This window comes from Sminthopsis crassicaudata, chromosome 3 (assembly GCF_048593235.1).
Source record: "Sminthopsis crassicaudata isolate SCR6 chromosome 3, ASM4859323v1, whole genome shotgun sequence".
NCBI classification, from domain to species: domain Eukaryota; kingdom Metazoa; phylum Chordata; class Mammalia; order Dasyuromorphia; family Dasyuridae; genus Sminthopsis; species Sminthopsis crassicaudata.
The window spans coordinates 415,776,651-415,798,106 of NC_133619.1; the positions used below are offsets into that span (position 1 = coordinate 415,776,651).

The window sequence follows — 21,456 nt, forward strand, 5'->3', positions numbered from 1 at the left end:
ATAATAATGGCTGAAAATAAATAATAATTCTTATTTATAAGTTGAAGAAAAATTATAAACATAGCTTTTATTCTCCCCCTATACCAGCATCTCATGAGTAAGATATTTTGCAAACCTCTGAAACGACCTCCAGGTTTTTACTTAGTCACCTATTCATCCTATAGCAAAACCAATGGATGCAGGGTATAAATAATTATCGATTGTTTATAAATCACTGGATGGTGGCAGATTTTTCCTCTGCTTTTGAGCTTATTAATAAAATTATATTTTAAAACTTAACATTTAATATTTAACTTACATTTAACCATGATGCAATATCATAGTACACTTTATATATAGCACACAGATACACAAACACATACAACCTCACATTACACCCCCCAAAAAATTTTTTTTTAAAGGACAAGCCTGTAAAGTTAAAAATAACATAATCCTCTTGGCAATTTCCTCTTGGGAATAGGGTGAGTAAGGATGGTAACAATCTGGTTATGTTTTACTTTCAACTTCAGAAACATTCTAACCTATTAGAAACATATTTCTAACCTAATTATTATTCAACTTACAAGAATTAACTGAGTACTAACTTGTGATAGGACCTGTTAAATGCTAGGAATATAAAACAATTCTGCCCCCCCCCAATTCCTGCCCTTAAGAATCTTACATTGTTAACTTTAATTCTCAAAATAATTGGAGGGATGAGAGGGGAACAAGGAAGAGAGAAAACTTGATCATAATTTTTAAAGATGCTTCTTCAAACCACTATCGTTAGTGTAACTACTTGAGGGTAAAAACTGTTAGTTTTGCCTTTGTAGCACATTGTTGTTGTTCAGACATGTTCAATTCTTCTTGCTCCTGTGAACTTGTGCATGAGGTTTTCTCAGCAAAGATACTGAAGTGGTTTGCTATATCCTTCTTCAATGTGTCTCCATTTTATAGATGAGGAACGGAGACATATAGGGCTTAAGTGACTTGCCCAGAGTTACAGTTACACAGCAGATAGCTGAGGCTGGATTTGAACTCACTTCACTACTGCACTGCCCTATAGATTCACATAATACCTGTTCAATAAATAAGCTAATATGAACTTATGCTCATTAAATAACTAGCAAAAGTAAACATATTTCAAAAACTATTGTCCCAAACATGGCTGGGGCTCTGTCCTAGAAGGATCCTGTAAACTCTAGGATCCCATTATTATATATAATACATGGGACTAAAAAGTCATGACTTATTAAAATGAAAAGTAATCATTAAGCCTGGGGGAAAGAGGATCACTTGGAGGAAAAGGTGGTGGAGAGAAGGAATAATAAGGGCAAACGCACATTTCTACCTGTCCTCTAAATAGAAAAAAGCTAATTTTTATTTTATTTTATCTTTCATGGTTGATCTAAAGCAAACACATACGAGGAGCTGCAAGATGTATGAGAAGGGTATTTAAACACCAATATTTCCCTGGTGATGTTACATGGCTGTAAATCCTGGACCACATTTTCTTCTTAAGAACTGCAGTTGAGTGAAGTACAAAGGAAAGCCACATGTTAGACGTCACTAGGCTTCAGCATGTTTTCCAATGACAATCTATACATAAGAATTTTTTATTCTTATAGCATTCTGGTAAGAAAAGAATGTCTTACTGTCATCCAGGAGAGGCATTTTCAAAAAGGAGCTGAGACAATCATCTTGGAAAGAGCCAGGAATAACATAAAAACAGAGAGCCTGAATGCTACACCATCACACAAAATGAGGGGACCGTGTACACATATACATCTACAGCAAAAGTTTTTAACCTGGGATCCATGAAAGCTTAACAATGATCTACAGGGGAAAACAAACAATAAGGGCACATGATGAGATGTGGGTGGGCTATGATTGGCATTGATGAAGGGAATACTCAAAATAACATGTTCACCAATCCACTAAAATAGAAGTAAAAGGATCAGTAAAAGCCAGTAACAGCCTTTTGGTTAGAAAAACCCCTACAACTCTTAGAAATGGAGGTCTAAGCAAGAAATAGCTTACCCAGTGAGCAAGCAAGTCTAATGTCAGATACAGTTTATCCCTTTGCTTGCCTCATTCATTCACCTGAATCTAGATCATGTATTGGCTGCTTTCAATCAACACCTCACGCAAATCACAAGCTTTTGTCTTATTCTGTCTGACAATGCTTATGCTTTTGGAAACACCTTATGAAGGAAACATGAAGTGTCTTCTATTATATGAAAAAAAATCAAGTATAGCATAAACTAACAGAAATGGGAGGATACTTCTTTAAGGTTACTCTTCTGGAAAGATTTCCTTTACACACTACTATCCCCAGTCATAGATACTCTTGCCCAAATTATATCTAGCTTCCATTTCCCCTTCTTTATTTTAGCAGGCACAAAGGAGGCAAGTTCTTCATGGAACTATGGATTCTCAAGTAATTCAAGGCCATCCCCACTTCCTAATAAGTTCTCCTGTAAGATTGGAAAATGGAACCTCTAGCTGTTTCCTGCAACCATGGCTACCTCATTACAATTCAATACAAACATGTTAAATACCTGTGAGCAGAGAAATTTGCTAGCTATTAGGGATAACTACAGTATTTAGTGAAGGCATAAAAACTTAAACAGGACTTTATTTGCTATCCCCCTCTTTAAAGCTCAATTCATCAGTAAGAGATGGAAAGATAAGGCATTCTGGGTATAGGGGACAGGGCGAACAAAGGCTTAGAACAGTTTAAAAAGAACAGGGGTATATTTGGAAGGAGAGAGAAGAGGAAGAGTGGGGTCCATTTGGTTGAAAGTTAAAATGCATAGAAAGAAGTAACAGCCAGTCAGTCAATAAACATTCATTAAGCACTTGTAATGTGCCAAGCACTGATTAAAGCCATGACAATAAATATCAAAGTAAAAACCATGGTCCCCACCCTCAAAGAGCTCACATTCTATTGGAGCTCCATTGGAGTCCCTTTAGAACTATGCACATAGCTTTTGAGTCTTAGCTCTGCTCCTTACGACTTGTGTGACCGCAAGTTAAGTACTCCCTTCTTAGCCTAGAAAGAGAGAACTAGACAACTGTGTACATACAAGAAATACACAGGTGGAACTAACTAGGATGGAGTTCAAGAGAGGCCTTCTGAAGATGATAGAATTTAAGCTGAGTCTTAATGGAAACCAGGGAAGCTGGGAAATAGGGGTAAGGAAGAAAAACATGGGGCAGCCAATGAAAAGGTAGAAGAGCTGGGATATGGAGAACTGTGTGGGAGAAACTACATGAAGGCCAATGGTGCCACATCCTAGGGAGCATGAAAGAAAGTTTTAAAAAAGACTGGAAAGGTAATATGAGAAGGATTCAAAAGTTATTTTGGAAGGCTTTTTATGTCAGGTTAAGGCCTTCCTAAGAGGAAAAGGTAATCAAACCATCTTTCTGAATAAAAGACACAAGAACTAAGTCTAAGAACAACTACTTTTGGCCATGGGTAAGAGCTGAGTTTTAGAGTCTCCTTTATCACTATACTGTCTGAACTTAGTACCAATATTTCATCTGTCTAGGTCTTGGTTTCTCATTCATAAGATAAGGAGAAAGGAAGAGGAGAGAAAGAAGAGGAGGAGGTGATAGAGGAAGAGGAGGAGGATAAAGAAGAGAAAGTGAGAAAAAAAGGAGGAAGAAGAGGGAAGAAAGAAAAGGAAGAGCAAAAAGAAGAGGGAATAGAGAGAAGGGGAAGATTGAAGAGAAGAAAGGAGAAGAGGAAGAAGGAGATGGAAGAAGAGAAGGGGGAAATTAGAAGAGTGAAGTAAGAAGTTGAAGAAGAAGAAGAGGAGAAGCAGGGTTCCTGGAAAAGTCACTGAGAGAAAATTCAAGACCTCTAATCTCCAAAGCCATAAACCTGAATTCCTTTTAACTATCCATCCAGCATGAAAATAACTTAATTTGTTAAGAAGAGCTTGGGAATATTAAACATAACTCTTCCCTTCTCCTATCTTCTTAAATCATTATCAAAATTAATAACAGCAGGTTGGTGGCTTAAAGGTAGAGAGATGAGAAATATTACTTTGTAAAACCTTGGATTTTTGGAACCCTTTGAGACCAATTGCTTTAGAAACCTGTACTTCCTGTAAATCACAGACCTTGTAAATATGCTGGATGGAATGTACAACCTCCATATGAGGTTTAGTGTTTTTTTGTTGTTGTTGTTTATTTTTCCTCAACAGGAACATGGAATAATGAACATAATCTAATCTTTTCTGAATGATTCTGGTTCACTACAAAATATTATTTGTTACTGTATGCTAAAATACAATGGTACCTTCAAGGTCTCCTGAGGTGTGCAGAGCTATTTGATTTCATACCAAGTAGTCCCAGATAACTATTCTGAATTTCTATGGTCTTTCCATGCTCTAAAATCTATTGATTATATGAGTGGCAACTCGAAAGTATGTGTGGCCCAGCCCGCTATTTTTTTCTTATTGTTGCCACTTCATTTAATTTGTAGTTACTCCTTTGCCCTTTGTTTAATATGTAATTAGTTTAAAAATCAAAGTTTATTAAAACTGTATGTTGTTTTTGAGTCATTTCGACCATGTCTGTCTCTCTATGACCTCATTTGGTGTTTTCTTGGCAAACTCACTGAAGTGATTATCATTTTCTTTCTAGCTCATTTTAAAGATGAGAAACTGAAACAAACAGGATTAAGTGACTTGCTCAAGGTCAAACAGTTATTATGTTTCTGAAACTACATTTAAACTCAGCACTACCTAACTTTAAGCTGATGCTTTATTCACTATGGCAACTAGCTTCCCAGAATTGTGTATAAGAAGAAAAAATAGCCTGGATGAGGGTTTATTGGATTCCTGTACAGGTTAACTCTTAAACATAACCATTAGTGCCTGGACTTTTGTCCAGTGTAGTCCTGGCACTTTACTTTGTTCTATAGCTCTCAGGGCAAGACAATACACCCTCAGCCTTCTCATCTATAGGGTGGGAATAATTATATTTGCATTATCTATTTGACAGAAAATAGCTCTGTAAATTTTAAACTGTCTTATTAGTGTAAGATATTTTAGTTAGGACATTTTGGTAGGAGGAATCACTGGTTGGTTTTGCTTTGTTCTGTTTTTTGGGGGCTCACTTCCTGCCTCTTGGATTAGTTTCAGCCAGGTGAAGGTGAAGGTGAAGAACTTATTACATATCACAATGCCAAAACTACCCTTGAAGACATTTTTAATGATTTTAATTTTCCCTTTAAAATAATCCTGGAAATGTCAAGGTTAGAAAGTTTTAAATAAAGTGTCTAAAATTTGCAAATCTCTTTATTCAAATTTCTAGGTTAGGGAGCAGGGCTTCATTGTATTTCATATGATGCCATCACTGCAAAAACAATATGATAGAATGGTTTGCTATCTTCCTAAAAAAAAAGAATTACAGGGTAAAAAATGAGAGGGATCAAAGCTATCCCCATCCTACTCAGTGTTTCAACAGAGTTATTTCTTTATATTTTAAAGATAGATAAACATGCACACACACTTACATATATACACAATATCAAACATGTCATTCACTTTCAACAATATTAATTCTTCTATATATATTGAAATACTTACAAATCTAGAGGAGTTGTCATTCCGTACAGTTTTGGCATTTCCAAATGCTGTAGAAAAAAAAAAAAAAAGATATAATTTGTCATGATTAAAAGACATTGACAAACTATAATAAAAACTGCAATAGGAAGATCAAAATATAAAAATCTTATTTAAAAACTCATCCATATTCTGAGGAGTCTGAGCAATGACATTTTTTAATGATTCAAAACTTTCCCTATGAAATTAATTTGGAAATGTCCAGTTTGGAAAGTTTTAAATAAAGTATCTAAAATTTGCTAGTCCTTTTATTAATTTAAATTTCCAGGTTGGGGAGAAGAGTAGGGTTCATTGTATTTCATAAGATGTCACTTATTTCAGTGCCTCTAAGGTCTGATATTAGTCAATTTAGTGATGTCAAAGCTCAGTAACAATGCCTTTCTCTCATCATTAATGAATATAAATAGAAGTAGCACTAATTAGAGGCTATAAGACCACAGAAAAGACTAAAAAAATTCATGCATTTTAAATGGAAAAGAAAAGCATGTATTTAACTGAAGATAACTAAGTAAGGCCCTCCAAGGAGAGAGAGACAAAACTCTCTGCTATAATTTAGTACATTGCCTGGCATAGAGTGGTAGCTTAATAAATGCTAGTTATTTACAACCAGTTTACAATAGACATATAGATCATGCCACAAATGATGTTATTTTCTATTCCTATAGAATATGTAAAAATTTCTGGGGTGAGTACGAAACTCCTTTTAGAGACATCTGATTCATCTGAACTTCAGCTCATTCTAATAGTTTCAAGAAGAGGATAAAGCAATTTCCAAACTTCCCCGCTAGTATAGCCCTAGAAATATCAGGTGAGTAATGAGATGATAAGGAGATCACCAAGTCACATAGTGTCCTAGTGTTTATGTTCTAGAAAAGAAAAAATGTGAGCATAAAGATGTGAGAAAAAGACAAGAGAAGCTCAAAAATCTAAATACTATTAATAAACAAATCCTTAATACAGGGTGTCACAGAAGTCTTAGTGCAGGTTTAAATTATTAAAGCTTAAAGTCTAATCTTAAAAAATACTTAATAATCAAATGCCTACAAAAGCTAGATAGTAGAGATACAAATAAAAATGAGGAAACAATTCCTACTTGCAAAACACAAGTAATTTAAAAATCAAACCAATTTAACTGTTTCACATTTGGTTGGTTTTGCTGTTGTTTTATTTGTATTAGACCTGAGACTTCATGGATGTAGGGGACTCCCACTGAAGAAACTCCCTCTAGGAAAAGGTTCCACATACAAAAATGTTTGTAGCAGCAAGGAACTGGAAACTAAGCAAATGCCCATTAGTTGGGGAATGGCTGAATAAATAATGCTATATGAATATAATAGAATTACTGTTCTATAAGAAATGACAAGCAGGCTGATTTCAGAAAAGCCTGGAGAGACTTACATGAAGTGATGCTGAATAAAGTGAGCAGAAGCAAGAGAACGTTGTACCCAGTAACAAGATTATATGATTTTCGACTGTGATGGACTTGTCTCTTTTTAACAATAAGATGATGCAAGGCAATTCCAATAGACTTGTGATTAAAAGTGCCATCTGCATTCAGAGAGAGAGCTAAAAAGACTGAATGTGGATTAAAGCATAGTATTTTCACCTTTTATTGTTGCTGTTTGTTTGATTTTTTTTCTCGAGTTTTTTTTTTTCCATTTTGATATGATTTTTCTTGTGCAGCATGACGGATATGGAAATATATTTAGAAGAATTGCATATGTTTGCTTCCTGTCTTGGATAAGGTGGAAGAGAAGGAGAAAAATTTGGAACACAAGACTTTGCAAAAGTGAATGCTGAAAACTAATTTTGCATATATTTGGGGAAAAATAAACTCCCTGTAATCAATTCAGGTCAACAACTGATTTGTAACTCACAATCTTAAGAAAGTCTTCTGCAGGGGCGCTGAACTGGTTAAGCGATTTTCCCAGTGTCACACAGATAGTATGTTTCAGAGCCGGGACTTGAACTCAGATCTTCTGGACACTAAAAACACCTCTCAATAATGAATGCTACTTCTCTTCCTTTACTTACAGAGATGGCAAAAGAGTTCACTTTCAAAGTTGAGGGCTTTGGGCCTAACTAAAAGCTACAAAAAGTTAGCTACCATTTTGTACTCAAACAACCAAAGGCCCACAGGGTATATTAAGAAAGAAGAGTGATGAAGTATGTAAACCAAGAGGACAAGGCTCATTCTATTTTACTTTGGCTTCTTTGTTTTGCATAAAAAAAATGTTTCAGTTTTATCTGAATTAAGCAAAATGAACAACACAGGCCAAGACAAAGTTTTTGGAGGACAAAATTCAGTTCAGATATTAGAATAACAGCTCCCACCAATTCTATATGTGAACTAAAAATCAATTGTAATATACTTCTTGCTGTAGAAAAAAAAGAGGAAAAATCCAATTTAAAAACCATACTTGATGAGGAGAGTAGGAGTCCCAGCACTTACCAAGCAAGCTGATGATATTCATAAATGCAGAGCTGATAATAGTGAACTTTGACTTACTTGATAAGAAAAACCTAACATTTTTGGTATTTCTCCTAAGACTCAAACTTCAGTGGGTGGGAATATACATAGCTCCCCAGTCAAGAGATCAGCAGAGTTTTAGATCTAACTTAAAGAACTCTCTCTCTCTCTCTCTCTCTCTCTCTCACACACACACACACACACACACACACACACACACACACACACACACACACACACACACAGGCAATCTATCAAAGAGAAGGTCAGAAGTGAGTGAAAAGAATCATTTAAAAAAAACTTTATTCAGGGTACCATTTGTGAGCCATAAGTCATCTTTTCATCTAGTAAATCTGAGTTACATATTATTAAGCACAGATCTAAACACTGAAGCTTTTCATTATGGAACACTGACTCAAACACAAGTACTTTATTCTAAAATGCTTGAGACACATTCCTCAATTGTTTTTCCAAGTTCATTGTTCTCCATTTCATTTACATTAGCTGGTCTAGTTAGAAAGCAAAGAGCATTCTCTTAAAAGATAACACATGCCCACTTGCACGCATTTCTCCCATTTCCTGGGTTCGAGTCTAGTTTCAAATACCACCAAATAAAGGAATGGATTCCAAACACAAAGGAAGACCACAAGACCATACAATGCTCCTACTTTAAGGTATGACATTCTTAAAATAAGCACGGGAAGATATACAGTACATACCTTGTACAAAATATTAAGACAACAGCCTATGATTCAGCAGGAACAGAAAAGTCAATAATTGAAAAATCCAAAGAATGGAATGATAAACCATAAAAGATCTGGCATTCCATCCATAGCAATACAGTCTTGAAGGCAGGAAGGCTTGGGTTCAAGCGGTCCATGTGACATACATATTGTGATAACGGACAAAAAACTTAACCTCTCAATGCCCACAAGCAACTTTTTTTTTTTTTTAAGTCAACATATATTTTTAAATAACATTTTATTTTTTCCCAATTACATGGAAAAACAATTTTTGACATTCTTTTAATTTTTTTTAAGTTCCAAGTTCTACCCCTCCTTCCCTTCCTTTCCCTGGGAAGGTAAGCAATCTGATTCAGATTATACGTGTGCAATCATGTAAAACATTTCCAAATTAATCATTTTGTCCACAGGCAACTTTTTAAGGTTATCTTGCAGATAAAGAAGGAGTATGGTTCATTCCTAAAGCCTGGTTTCAAAACTCATGTTTGAGGTTTCTATGTGACCTCGTATTTACCTCTGTTAGCTTCAGTCTCTGCATCTACAAGGTGAAGGAATTGGACAACATAGCCCCTAAATCTCACCTGGCTCTTTTTCTATGAGTTTATGAGTCAGTAATCTATGTGAGGGAAGGGAATTTCTACACCGAGAGTTCTCTACATGGGCCTCAGATGTGGTAAGTAATAGAAGCTGCCAAAGAAGAAGAAAGAAGAGCACTAACAACATCTTCGACTCTTCAGCAATATTTCTATGCTTATTATTTCTCTTTCTCTCTGGAAATTGGGAGAAGAGTCTCATCTCCTCTTCTCAAATACAGAGCAGCCATCCCATCAGCACAGTGAGTTAATAATGGCATTAAGATTGTTCACTTTCCAAGTCTGCTGATTGCCTTCAATGACAATATAGATTATCTTCCCTGTCCTCAACAACAGAAGGTGATAGCACTGACCCATGCCATATGCTCTGAGATGTTTTTCCAATAGTAATAATTGATTTATGCTGACCTGACTCTTGCTTGGTCTCCTATCAAACTAAGGGTACTCATTCTGGAATTTTGCATGTACAAGCACATGCAAGATGGATGTTCAGGTTTAGGGATGACATTTGTGGCAAAGAAGAACAAATTAAATTAACCTTTGGAATATTCATATACAAAATCTCGAACTCATTTACAATTCAGCTAGCCAGCTAACAAGTTCCCACCTTAATTCTGGGGCATTTACCCTGTAATATGTAAATTCCTTGAGGGAAAGTGCTACTTCAATTTTGTCTTCATTTATCAAGGGTCTGGTTCTTAATGGATGTGTAATTAAATTGTAGCAATGTTGTACTTCCCTGTTGGATTCTTCTTAGCTAGCAAATCTAAGCCACAAATGTCAGCTACATTTGGGGGTTTGGATTTTTGTGTATTTGGAAAAAAATTTAAATTACACGGTTAACCTTGAAAATGAAAGATAAATAAATCACTTAAGAATGGGCAAGTTTCTCTCACTTAAAAAAAAAAAAAAAACTGTTCCCTGCACCCCACAAGTGTAGAGTCCAAAGTAGCCAGGGTAAGCCTTTTATTTACTTTGCAGGATTTGGTCCAAATTCTCTTACTTCATTTCTTTTTCCTCCCAGAATGCCTGGTGTTTGAAGTATTCTTAAAAATGAACTCCACCATAAGGACCACACTGATAACTGAAAGAAACAGACCTAATATACCTATATATAGAAAAACCATACCTTCTAGTACTGGATTTGACTGTAAAAGCTGTTCTTTGACCTGGTTAACTTCAGCTCCTTTTCCACAAACTGCAGCAACATAGGACATCACAAGTTTGCTGGCTTCTGTAAATAGAATCAAGCCACCATAATGAGTTAAACAAAAATCTTAAAAATCTTTAAGGAATGGTACTGTTAATAATAAAAGGTTTGAGGTGATAAGGGGGGAGAAGCATATTCATTTTCAAATATAGCATATTCATAGTTGTATTTTGAAAAAAAGTTTAAAAAATTAAATTTTCAAATACAGTGAATTTTTATAAATTCAGCTGGACTAAGTTAAACTCTTAAAAAATGGTTGCAAAGAAAATGTTACTCCTAAGATCTTTATGTTACAAACATTGCTTGCATAAAAATCTAAGAAATACTTTTTCCAATAAAATTTTATTGTTATCTTTTGTTTTTACATAATCTACATTTGCTCCTCTACCCCCTCCCAGAGTCCATCTTTAATGACAGAGAGTAATATATTTTTAAAATGAGGAATGGGGGAGGGAGTTGCGAAACTAATCCACATATTAAAAAAAAGTCTGATGCTACATGCAATGTTCCACACCCATGGACTCCACTTCTGCAAAGAAAAAAGGGTAAATATACTGGAGAGAATATTTAAGAAAAAGAATTTAAAGATTACATTATTAGATATAATCACAAGTCTAATTAAAATTGTCCTTAAAATATTCATTAAAGTAATTTTCACTATGCACTCACATTCATCAGGTTGTCTGCCATAGTTTAGTAAACCTTGTTCTTGCTGCTATATATACTTAAAAATCTAAAATATCAATTTGCCAAAATTAGTCTCTTTAGCCATGCTCACTAGAACTCCTCAAATCAACCTGAATTAGTGAAATGTTACTGATTATTCATGGTTGTACAGTCCTGCCAGAAGCAAAATATTCAATCTTTAAAATAAAAAGTGACCTAACCACTCATTCTCCATGATTTATAACTAAGCTGGGCAATGGAACAGGTAACAAATCAGGCTACAATTCAGCAAATACTACATGCCTAAATGTTAAAATATAATGATTACAGCTGCCAGTCAGCATCAATTATACTTTATATTAACATTCTAGATCCAACTGGCATATTTGAATGAATCAGATGGAATAGAGTACTATACAAACTGTAAAATGTTCCATAAATTTTATTATAGATCAACTCAAGATTTTTCTAATCTTACTATACGCACTGTGGGCAAAGAATATATAAATATATCACATGTAAATTGCTTAAGCTCTAAAACAGGCTCTCAATTCTAAATGAGAATTAAATTTCTTGATCTGTTCAAATTTTCCTTGGAATTTTGTCTGGGTCCCACCTTTGTTCTCATTATACTCTGTTATAAATTATACCCATATGCAGATAATGTATCATTTAAAAACAAACAAAAAAGAAAAAAAAACTTTTTCCCCCTGTTATGTTATTAAGCATAACAGATGCTTAATAATTTGTCACATTTCCCAAAGTCTCATGGCAACATGGCTTTAATTACTGAAAACAAACAATCTCTGATATACAATGGTCCCAGAGACCTTTACTGTAGTGCATGCATCTAAACCAATCTACAATAGACTCTAGTGGATAACTGGCAAAGTTATATCCAGAGATGGATCCAAGAAAAACTATGAAGGAAACATTTTGGTTTGGGTACATTTTTCCAGTTTTATCTATAGGACTGAAATGACTGAACAACAAGAAAATTGAAGAGCCTTGCAGACATGGGTGGGGAGAGACAGCCAGAGAAAAAATGCCCAAAGATGAGAGATGGAGTGTCTTGTTTGTGGAAGCATCAGGAAGGCAATGTTACTGGATCAAAGAGTAAATGTCTGGGAATAAAATATAAGAAAAAAGGTAGACAGCATCTAAGTTAGGAAAGCCCTTGACGCTAAACAGATTTGTGTTTGATCTTGGAGATGACAGAGTCTGTAAGTAACATCATCACAGCTAGGCTTTATTTTAGGAAAATCATTTTTTAGTAGCTAAATGAAAGATGGATTGGAGTGAAGAGACTTGAGATAGGCTGACCCACCAACATTTGAATGCAATAATTCAGATGTGAGAAGATGGGTATGTGCACTAGAATTGTGACACAGAACAGAGGATCTTGGCTCATTATATCCAATAGTAGCTTTCATGGGCGACTATAGTCTCCAACTTCCACTAGCCAAGAAGTGGTCTGCAACTAATCACTATGCTAAAGGTTTCTAATCATTCCAAAGCTAACCTGTAGGTTCAATGTCATACAATTTTACAGAATGTAAAGTGGCCTTTGAAGAAACAGTATCTTACAATCCCGATCATATGGGAGCACTTAGGCAAACATTAGTTAAGAAAGGCTAGTTCAAATGCTAGAAAACATGATCATCATTTTCCATTCAACCTATTTATATAATCCAATGACAAGATCATTTTTAAAAACCTTATAGTATTTATGAAGCATTCATTTAAAGTTTCAGTTCACAAGTTCTTAGGTTCAGATTGATATATGTCTTCAGGCAAAGAGTCTGGAGTTGTTTTTAGCAATCCATTTTTGGAAGCAGAGCTTATGGATAATTTCTCCAAAAAAGGCTTTGTTGACCAAAAACGTCAACTCATGCAACTATTTTTTTTTTCAGTATGATACCTGATCTTCAAAATTCAAATCCAAGAGACAATCACTAATTTAGAAAGATGAACAAACCAGTAAGGCAGCATTTTAAGATCCAAGAATGTTTGGTGAACATAATTTTTTACAGTCTGTTCTCAGTGTTGAGGCCTTCTGAAAACAGGAAATAATAGTAATCTCAGGAGATTTTCTGCTCAATTTCCTTTTTGTCTATTTGCGCCAAAGTTCAGATAAATTTGGATTGGTATCCAAATACTTAAGACTTTATCCAAATCAAATCTTCACATAATTATTTCTATTAATGACCAAAGATTTGAAAAAGCATTGGTTATGGAGTTAGAAGACAAGAGTTTCAATTTCTGCTTTGTCATCTACTCTGTGTACTCTTGTAACAAATGACTTTAATATTCTAGGCCTTAGATTTCTCATCAGTAAAGTGAGAAGGCTGGATGAGCTCCCTTTTGGGTTCTCAATCTATGATCCTCTGAACTAAGCACAAGAATTGAACATGGCTATCAATTCTTTATTTGAAAGCCAACTTCTCAGATAATTTTAATTGTTGTTAGGCAGCAAACACATGATCTTATATGCCTATAACTAGGCAGGGTATTGTTATCTGTAAAAGTCCAATATATTATTAGGATTGTTGATGATAATCTTCAATAAATACTTAAATATTTTATAATAATAGAAGGATGTATGGAGTAGTAGACAAAATACTGAGCTTTAAGTTAGGAAGACCTCAGTTCAAAGATGGTCTCTGACACTTCTGTTGTGTAAGGGGGCAGCAAGGTGGAGGAGTAATGCAGGTCTTAAAACTTTTCTACTTATGATCCTTTTCCACCTGATAACATTTACTGATAACAAATCATAATATCATGTCCCCTACATTTAATCGTGAGATTCTATATGAGGTTGTAAAAAGCTGGGATCTAGCAGATATAACACCAGGCTTGGAGTCCGGAAGACTCATCTTCTTGAGTCCAAAATTGGCCTCACACACTTACCAGCTGTGTAACTAAAGACAAGTCGTTTAACCTTATTTGCCTCAGTTTTCTCATCTATAAAATGAGCTGGAGAAGGAAATGGCCGACTACTCTAGAATCTTTGCTAAAAAATGGGATCATGAAAAGTCAGACATGATTGAAAAATGACCAAGCAACAACCAAAACTATGTAAACCTTTACAAGCCACTTACCCTCCAATTCTTCACCTATAAAATAAGGGGAATGGACTAGATGGTCTCTGAAATTCCTTTTAGCTCTAGCTTTGTTTCCTCACTCCAATTTGACCTTGACATCATGATGTCCTTTTGGTCCTCTTAAAGTACAAAGGACATACAACAATAACAACAACATGATTCCTATGTGCAATTCTCCTGGGGTTATCTCCACATTGATGAAATCACAGATCTCTGCCCCATCTCATGCCCATACACACTTATATATTCTGTTACAACAAGAAAAATCTCTTGTTTTAAGGACAGAAGAATTCTTTTTGCTAACAATCATAATCTAATAATCTTTCACCCATTTGAGAAGGAATCAGTGTTTTTTAAAATATGATAACTAAATTGAATTTAAAAGGATTGTTTCTTAACAATTCAACAAAATTTGAAAGGATTCTTTACTTCAACATATCCCCTCCCCACAAAAAAAATAAAAAATAAAATAAGGCATATTTATGTACATTTAAAAAGCAATGTCAAGGGTCTCTGTTTGTGTGTGTGTGTGTGGGGGGGAGAACTTCCTTCATTAAGTCAGATCACAATCATTTATGACTTGGTAGAAAAGTCTTAGGGAACTGCTCGAGGCTCAAAGAGATTTCACTATCCATAATCACATGGTCTACAGGAGAAAGTACTAGACTTAGGGAAGGCTGGAATTCATTCAAAACCTATCCTCAGAAACTTACAAGCTTGTGTAACTTGGACCTCCCTTGTGCCTCAGTGTCCTCGTCTGTAAAACCAAGCCTCTTAAAGCCTCTAATAACCCTCACAGTTATTAGCAATATAACTTAGGCAAGTCATTTAAGCCTCAGTTTCCTCATCTATATAATGAGTTATTGCAGTCCTTTCCAATGTTCATTATGATCCTCGGAGCTTTGGTAAGAAGATTTCAAGAGCCCACCTCTGGCCTGAAACACACTGATTCTCAGAACTCTCTAAATTGAAGACTGCCATCTGCCTTGGTAGAGGCAGTTTTCTCTAACACCAATGGAAAACCTTCTACAAGGTGTACATTTCTTCTTTACAACCTAAAAAATAAATCTGAACATGATGATGCAATAGAGAATTTTACACTCCATCAGGAAAACTGTTTTCATCTCCACTCTCTAGAGTGGGTGGAAAGAGTGACGTAGTATACCTTCACATTCTTCTGGGCATGAGAGATTTCTTGTACCTGACGAATAGATCATTCTGTGATAAAATATTCTATTAACATTTGAAACAGGATTCCCTCCCATCTAAGTTTTAGCAAAAATTCAATTTACTTAATGGGTTAAAATTATGGTTATTAGAGACAGGAGTCATATGGAAGAGAGCAAATGCACAGACACCAACAAAATACAATGGGGATGGGTGAGTGAAGATGAGAATCTCAGTTGCTAAGACATCAAAACAGACAAAGTTTTAATTAAGTAGATCCTAAGAGGTTCAAAAGCATTATAAAAATGTTGCAGATAGGAAGTTTTGACCTTTTCTGACCTTTCTTTGAATATAAATTATTAAAAAGCACATTAGGCCAGATACTAAGTATCTGAGGATATAAAGAATGGCAAAAAAAAAAAAAAAAAAAAAAAAAAAAAAAAAAAAATCATGTGCTGAAGGTTTTCTCATGGTCATTCTGGGGTGAAATAATAACATCTGACCCTTTTACCACACTTTCATGTTTGAAAAGAATTTCCTTTCATCTGAACCTCACAACAATCACGAAATGCCATAGTTACATGTATTATCCATCCCCATTTTCATCATGATCACACAGCTAAGAAATGCCGGACATAGGATTTGAACAAAGATCCTCTGCTTCTGGTCAACAGCCTGACTCTCTGACTTGACTTTTCAGAAAATGAAGCTGCCCATTTTCTTCTTGCTTTTTGCTGGGCCATTCTTTATTCAATTTGGGCTTCAATAAATTCAAGGCACCATCTTTTCATTCCAACAGTACAAAGGGGACCATGTAAGAAGAGCAGCACAAAGTTACTGAGGGTTTGCAGCCAAAATATCTTGATGAGTCCAGCAGCTGCTGAACTTCTCTCCCTTCCCTTTCTTCTCCCCCCTCCCCTCCACCTTGCCCCATTTCTCCCCCTCTCCTTCTCTCTCTCTTCTCTCCCTCTTTCTGCCCGAATGACTTTTTACACCCTATTTGTACTTGGGATGGACACTGGAACTGGAAACACTTGGCCTTTTCTCTGAGATATAATTTGCTTTTATTGAAGATGCAGCACGGCACCAAGCAATATTGTTGTGGCCTAGAAGGCCCTTCCCAAATACCTGGATCATCAAGAAGAAAGTAGCCCAAGTACAAGGATGAAGGCAATGCTCCATGTTTTAAAACATCTGTTGCTCAACCTAATAAGCACTCATTAATCAAATATCCCTGTGTTAAGACACTAGAGAAACAAAACTGTTTCAGTCATGTCCAACTCTTCATGACCCTATTGGGGGTTTTCTTGGCAAAGATACTGGAGTAGTTTGACATTTCCTTATCTAGCTCATTTTACAGAAAAGAAAACTGAGACAAATAGGGTGAAGTGATTTTTAAAAATCGCCAGAGAGCTTCCACTTTTAGCGTATTATTTTTTCTAGTGCCTTTCCTTCTTTCTTCCTCTTGGGAACGATTCATAATAGTAGAAAGAGAATTTCAACTTTTAGCCCCAAGTGTCTAAGGCCAGATTCAAACTCAAGAAGACATGAGTCCACCACTATGCACGGTACTACCTTGCTGCCCCACAGTAAAATTCTAGAACAAGATTATTAAATCATTTGACACCCTAGGAAAATAGATTTGTTTTTCCTAGAAGATACAAAGACAAAACAAAAAGTTTCATGGAGTTTACTCTGGGTAGTAGAATGATATAATATGCAAATAATAACATATATAATACATATGTCTCACAGAGCTAAGTTTGAAAGGAAATTTTCCATCTGTTTTAACATCTGAATAAATTATTACTTATCCAACATGCCTTCAGGAGGAGTCTGATAGAGAGTTGAAAAATATTGCTATGGTATGGAGGCTTGGCCCCAGCAAGATAAGGCAAAAGCTGATATCAGAGCCAAGGGACCTAGGAGCAGAGTCTAGGTTACAGAAGAGGAAGTGGAAGTCACTCAATCAGCAAGCACATATTAATTCATTCTCCCATGCTAAGCTGACCTATTAAGTCGATTTCAACTATAAAAGTACATCATACTGGATAAAGAATGTGTTGGAAGATATTGCATTGTTTGGCACCAATTACATGATATGAATATTTTTAGTATTGAAACTCACTCAAAAGAACCTAAGTACCAGAGTAAAGTGAGACTCCGTTTCTAGAGGGAAGCAAAGTTTATGGACCATTTTTATCTGGGATTTAACATCTTAGAAAAAGAGTAGATTTTTTAAAATATTTAGTATACATTCCCTTATATAATTGCTTTATTTCTTTCATGTTTTTATTCACCAAAATTTAATCCCAAATTTTTGTTGTTGTTGTTGTTGTTGTTGTTGTTGTTTTTTGGGGGGATATTTCTATTTCAACAGGACACAAATTTTAGATTATCTTCAACTTTAGAATCTAACAAAGCTAATTAAAGAAAGCCTGATAAGACATTCTAGGGCAATCCCTACTCAAACTGAAGAGATATGAAAAGAGATAGAAAGGATAAGCAGATAGGTGGGTTCAGTGAGCCAGACAACCTTCAAAGTGTTGCCCAATTTGCTAACATTCCAAAGAAAGGAAGGAAGATTAGCTAGAGACTAAGGTGAGTATGACTAATTTAAAATAAAAAGGACAAGCAGCTTTGACCTAGGATCAGTGTAAAAAGGTGAGTTTAACCTAGAGTCTAAAGGCAAGCACAAAGGATTCTACTAAAGACACTAAGAAAACTGTTCCTATGACATGTTGAGTATATGTTATATTCGTTTTCTTGCTGGAGGTTATTAGACAAGCTGGTTTCCCTGATACATTAGAGATGATAAATTATGTTTGCCTGGCCAAAATATTAGAAACGATTCATGGCAGAAGCCTGAAACCTTGGGGTGGGGGATTGGGAAAGAGAAAAGGAAAGAGAGGTATGATTTTTAAAAATCATTTTATTTAACTAAAACTACATATAATGAATAAGGAAAAATAAGCATATGATGTAGAAGTGACCCATTATATTAAAGTAGCCATGTTATCTTGGAATTGATATACAAGAAAAAAAGGAATCCTGGGTACACCCAGACATTATAAAAGTAAGATTCCACCACTACTACTACCACCACCACCACCACCACCACCACAACCACCATCCCTAAAAAAGAAAAAGAAAAACCAAAGACACATAAAAGCCCATGATTAGAGCATAGACAAAAAAGTTTCAAGAAGGATGAGAAGGGCTAAAAGTTGAAATTCTCTTTCTACTACTGTGAGTCATCCCCAAGAGGAAGAAAGAAGGAAAGAAATTAGAAAAAAATAATACAGTTATAGAGGAAGCTCTCTGGTGATTTTTTTAAATTGGCACAGTCCACTTTTAAAAATAATATCATATCAGATAAAATCATCAAGAAGACGGACGCACAAAAAATGCCAAAGCCCAAAGGAAAAAATAAAGGTACTTTTTAGCTGTAGGCTCTGGGCTACAAGATATGTAAAATTTAGTTAAACATAGGAAGAGATGGTCCCACATATTTCAACATATAATATAATGTTAGTAGATAACAGAGGAAGAAAAGCAGAATTACTTAGTATATCCAAAAAGAAATTCAAAAGTCTTCACCCCCTAAATCTGTGGCTCCCTCCAATTTTCCTATTTCTGTTCAAAACATCAACATATTTAAACAATTATCCCTTCCACATCATAGGGATTGGGCACACAGCATCCCCGCAATCTGGAAAATGCACATAAAATTTTTTGACCCTATCTTCATAGCAAACAAAAAGTCTGAATTTTTTTCTTTTATGGGATTGTTTACAATACCTTATTGTAAAATTCGAATTGATATTATGCAACACTATACATATATTTTATGCATTTCTGAGTTTATACACAAAACTCTCCAAAATTTTCATTTAATTTCTTGTGCTGACTTGCAAATAAATCAGAACCATAATGGGAAAAGTTGCAATGTAAAAGGGATTAATTGTTGTTATCCACATAAATAACTCATTCACAATACTGGTATATGTGAAAAGTAAGACTTGAATCCTTATCTTTCTGTTTCTTGTATATCAACTTTCTGTTTTGTCATATTGTTTTTATTATTTTGAAAGTTTTTAATTGATAAAATCAAAAGAAATATCCAAAACATCTAGACATAATAAAAATAACTAGTATTTATATAGTATCTTAAGACATGAAAAGCACTTTACAAATATTTATTATCTCATTTGATATTCCTGTAACATAAGTGTTATTATTGTAATTCCCATTTTACAGAAGAGGAAAAGAGGCTAAGCAAGGCTAAGTGACCTATTCAGGGCTACAAAGCTAATACGTATTTGAGACAGAATTTGAACTCAGGTCATTGTTAGGATTCTTACAGTGCTAAGTCACTGGAATGGATAGAGACAATAATTATCTAATTTAGATAATTATTTAATAGTTCAGTATGATTGATCTGATCCTACAAGGAGATGTTATGGGCCAGGACTTGAAACAAGAAACTAAGTGGAATTGAGGAGACAATGGTTAAATCTAATTTAGCACTGATTTAATCCTACAACAAATAATGGTTTCCTAGTGATGTAATGATTGGTGTATACTCAGTGTAGAGTATATAAGCAAGAAGCTTTCAGGGCCAATGGGGACTTTGGGAGATTCAGAGTCCAGGGACTTCAGAAGATTCAGAGTCCAGAGAACTTTATCATCCTGACTCCAAAGTCATCATTCTAATTACCTAGCTGCCCCAGAGAATCTGAGTGGTCCATTAATATTCAGTTACTACTGCTAACAGAAATGTCAAATTTAGGTTTCTGCTGGGAAAAGTTTAACTATCAAAAAGGGAGAAAAGGGAGATTACTGATATAATAGATTGGGACGTTTACTGTCAATTCTCAGTAAAATTCTAGAACAGATTGTTAAATCATTTGACACCTTAGAAAAATAGATGTGTAACAGCTAGAAGGAAACATGTTTTGTTAGTTTTTTTTTTTTAATGAGGAAGGTAAAAAAAAAAGTAACTTCATTATCTTTAGAAATGATATAATCCCAATTCATTTCTATTACTGAAAAGAAAAATAGGGATTAAAAGATTTAAGTGATTTGTCCCAAATCATATAGTTAATGAGAGGCTGATCTAAAACTAACCACAGATCTTTTCTGTCCCAGTTCAGAGCATCTGGACCTAAACTCATTGGGAGAAGCTTTATTTTAAAAAAAAAAAAAAAACAAAAAAAAAAACTGATTTGTGAATGCATTAATAGCTGAGTGGTATCCAGATCCCACTGTTCCACCCAATCTGCATTATGCTCAGTTCTAGAGGTCAGATTATATGAAGAACACTGAAAAGTTACAAGACATTTCAAAGCAGATAATGAGCTTTTTAAAAGGGTCTGGAAAGAACATCATACATAGGGTGGTTGAAGGAATAAAGAGGGTCATTTTCTTCTTAGCTGGAAGAAAAGAAGACTCCAGGGAAACACAGCAGCCACCTTCAAGTAGGTGAAATAGTGTCATATGCCAGAAGAGTAAACTAACCAACTCTAATTAGTACTCCCTGCAGCAGGGCCATCTTGACAACTATATTAAGGCCCATATTTCTGAACCAAGTCCTAGTGGTTTTCAAACTTTCATCTCTCAAATTCTGATTTGAGGCTTCTACTACCTTGATGGGTGACTATTTCATCTATCTCACTACTTCAGTCCAGAAATTTCACTTTACTCCCTATTTTCTATCTATATTTGCTTACTGCCCTCCACTTCCCACCAATCTCCAGTTCTGGGACTATGATTAAATGAATTCTAACATTGTTCCTATGCTGACCTAATCCATAGGGTACCATTTAATACTTTCAGACTAAAGTGGTCACCACTTTTCTGTGAGTGTTGGGTCCTAAGCTCTC

At 35.1% G+C, this 21,456-nt stretch overlaps 1 protein-coding gene across 4 annotated transcripts in view; it reads right to left on the reverse strand.

Annotated features, from left to right (window-relative positions):
- Positions 1-21,456, reverse strand: part of MYO1B (myosin IB) — a 204,809-nt gene that overhangs the window by 80,968 nt on the left and 102,385 nt on the right. For all 4 annotated transcript variants that reach the window (XM_074302829.1, XM_074302826.1, XM_074302825.1 and 1 more), the window contains exons 5-6: positions 10,554-10,658; positions 5,583-5,629 (exon numbers count right to left, since the gene is read on the reverse strand). In XM_074302829.1, the coding sequence (XP_074158930.1) occupies positions 5,583-5,629; positions 10,554-10,658 (152 nt within the window). The remainder of the gene's footprint in view (positions 1-5,582; positions 5,630-10,553; positions 10,659-21,456) is intronic.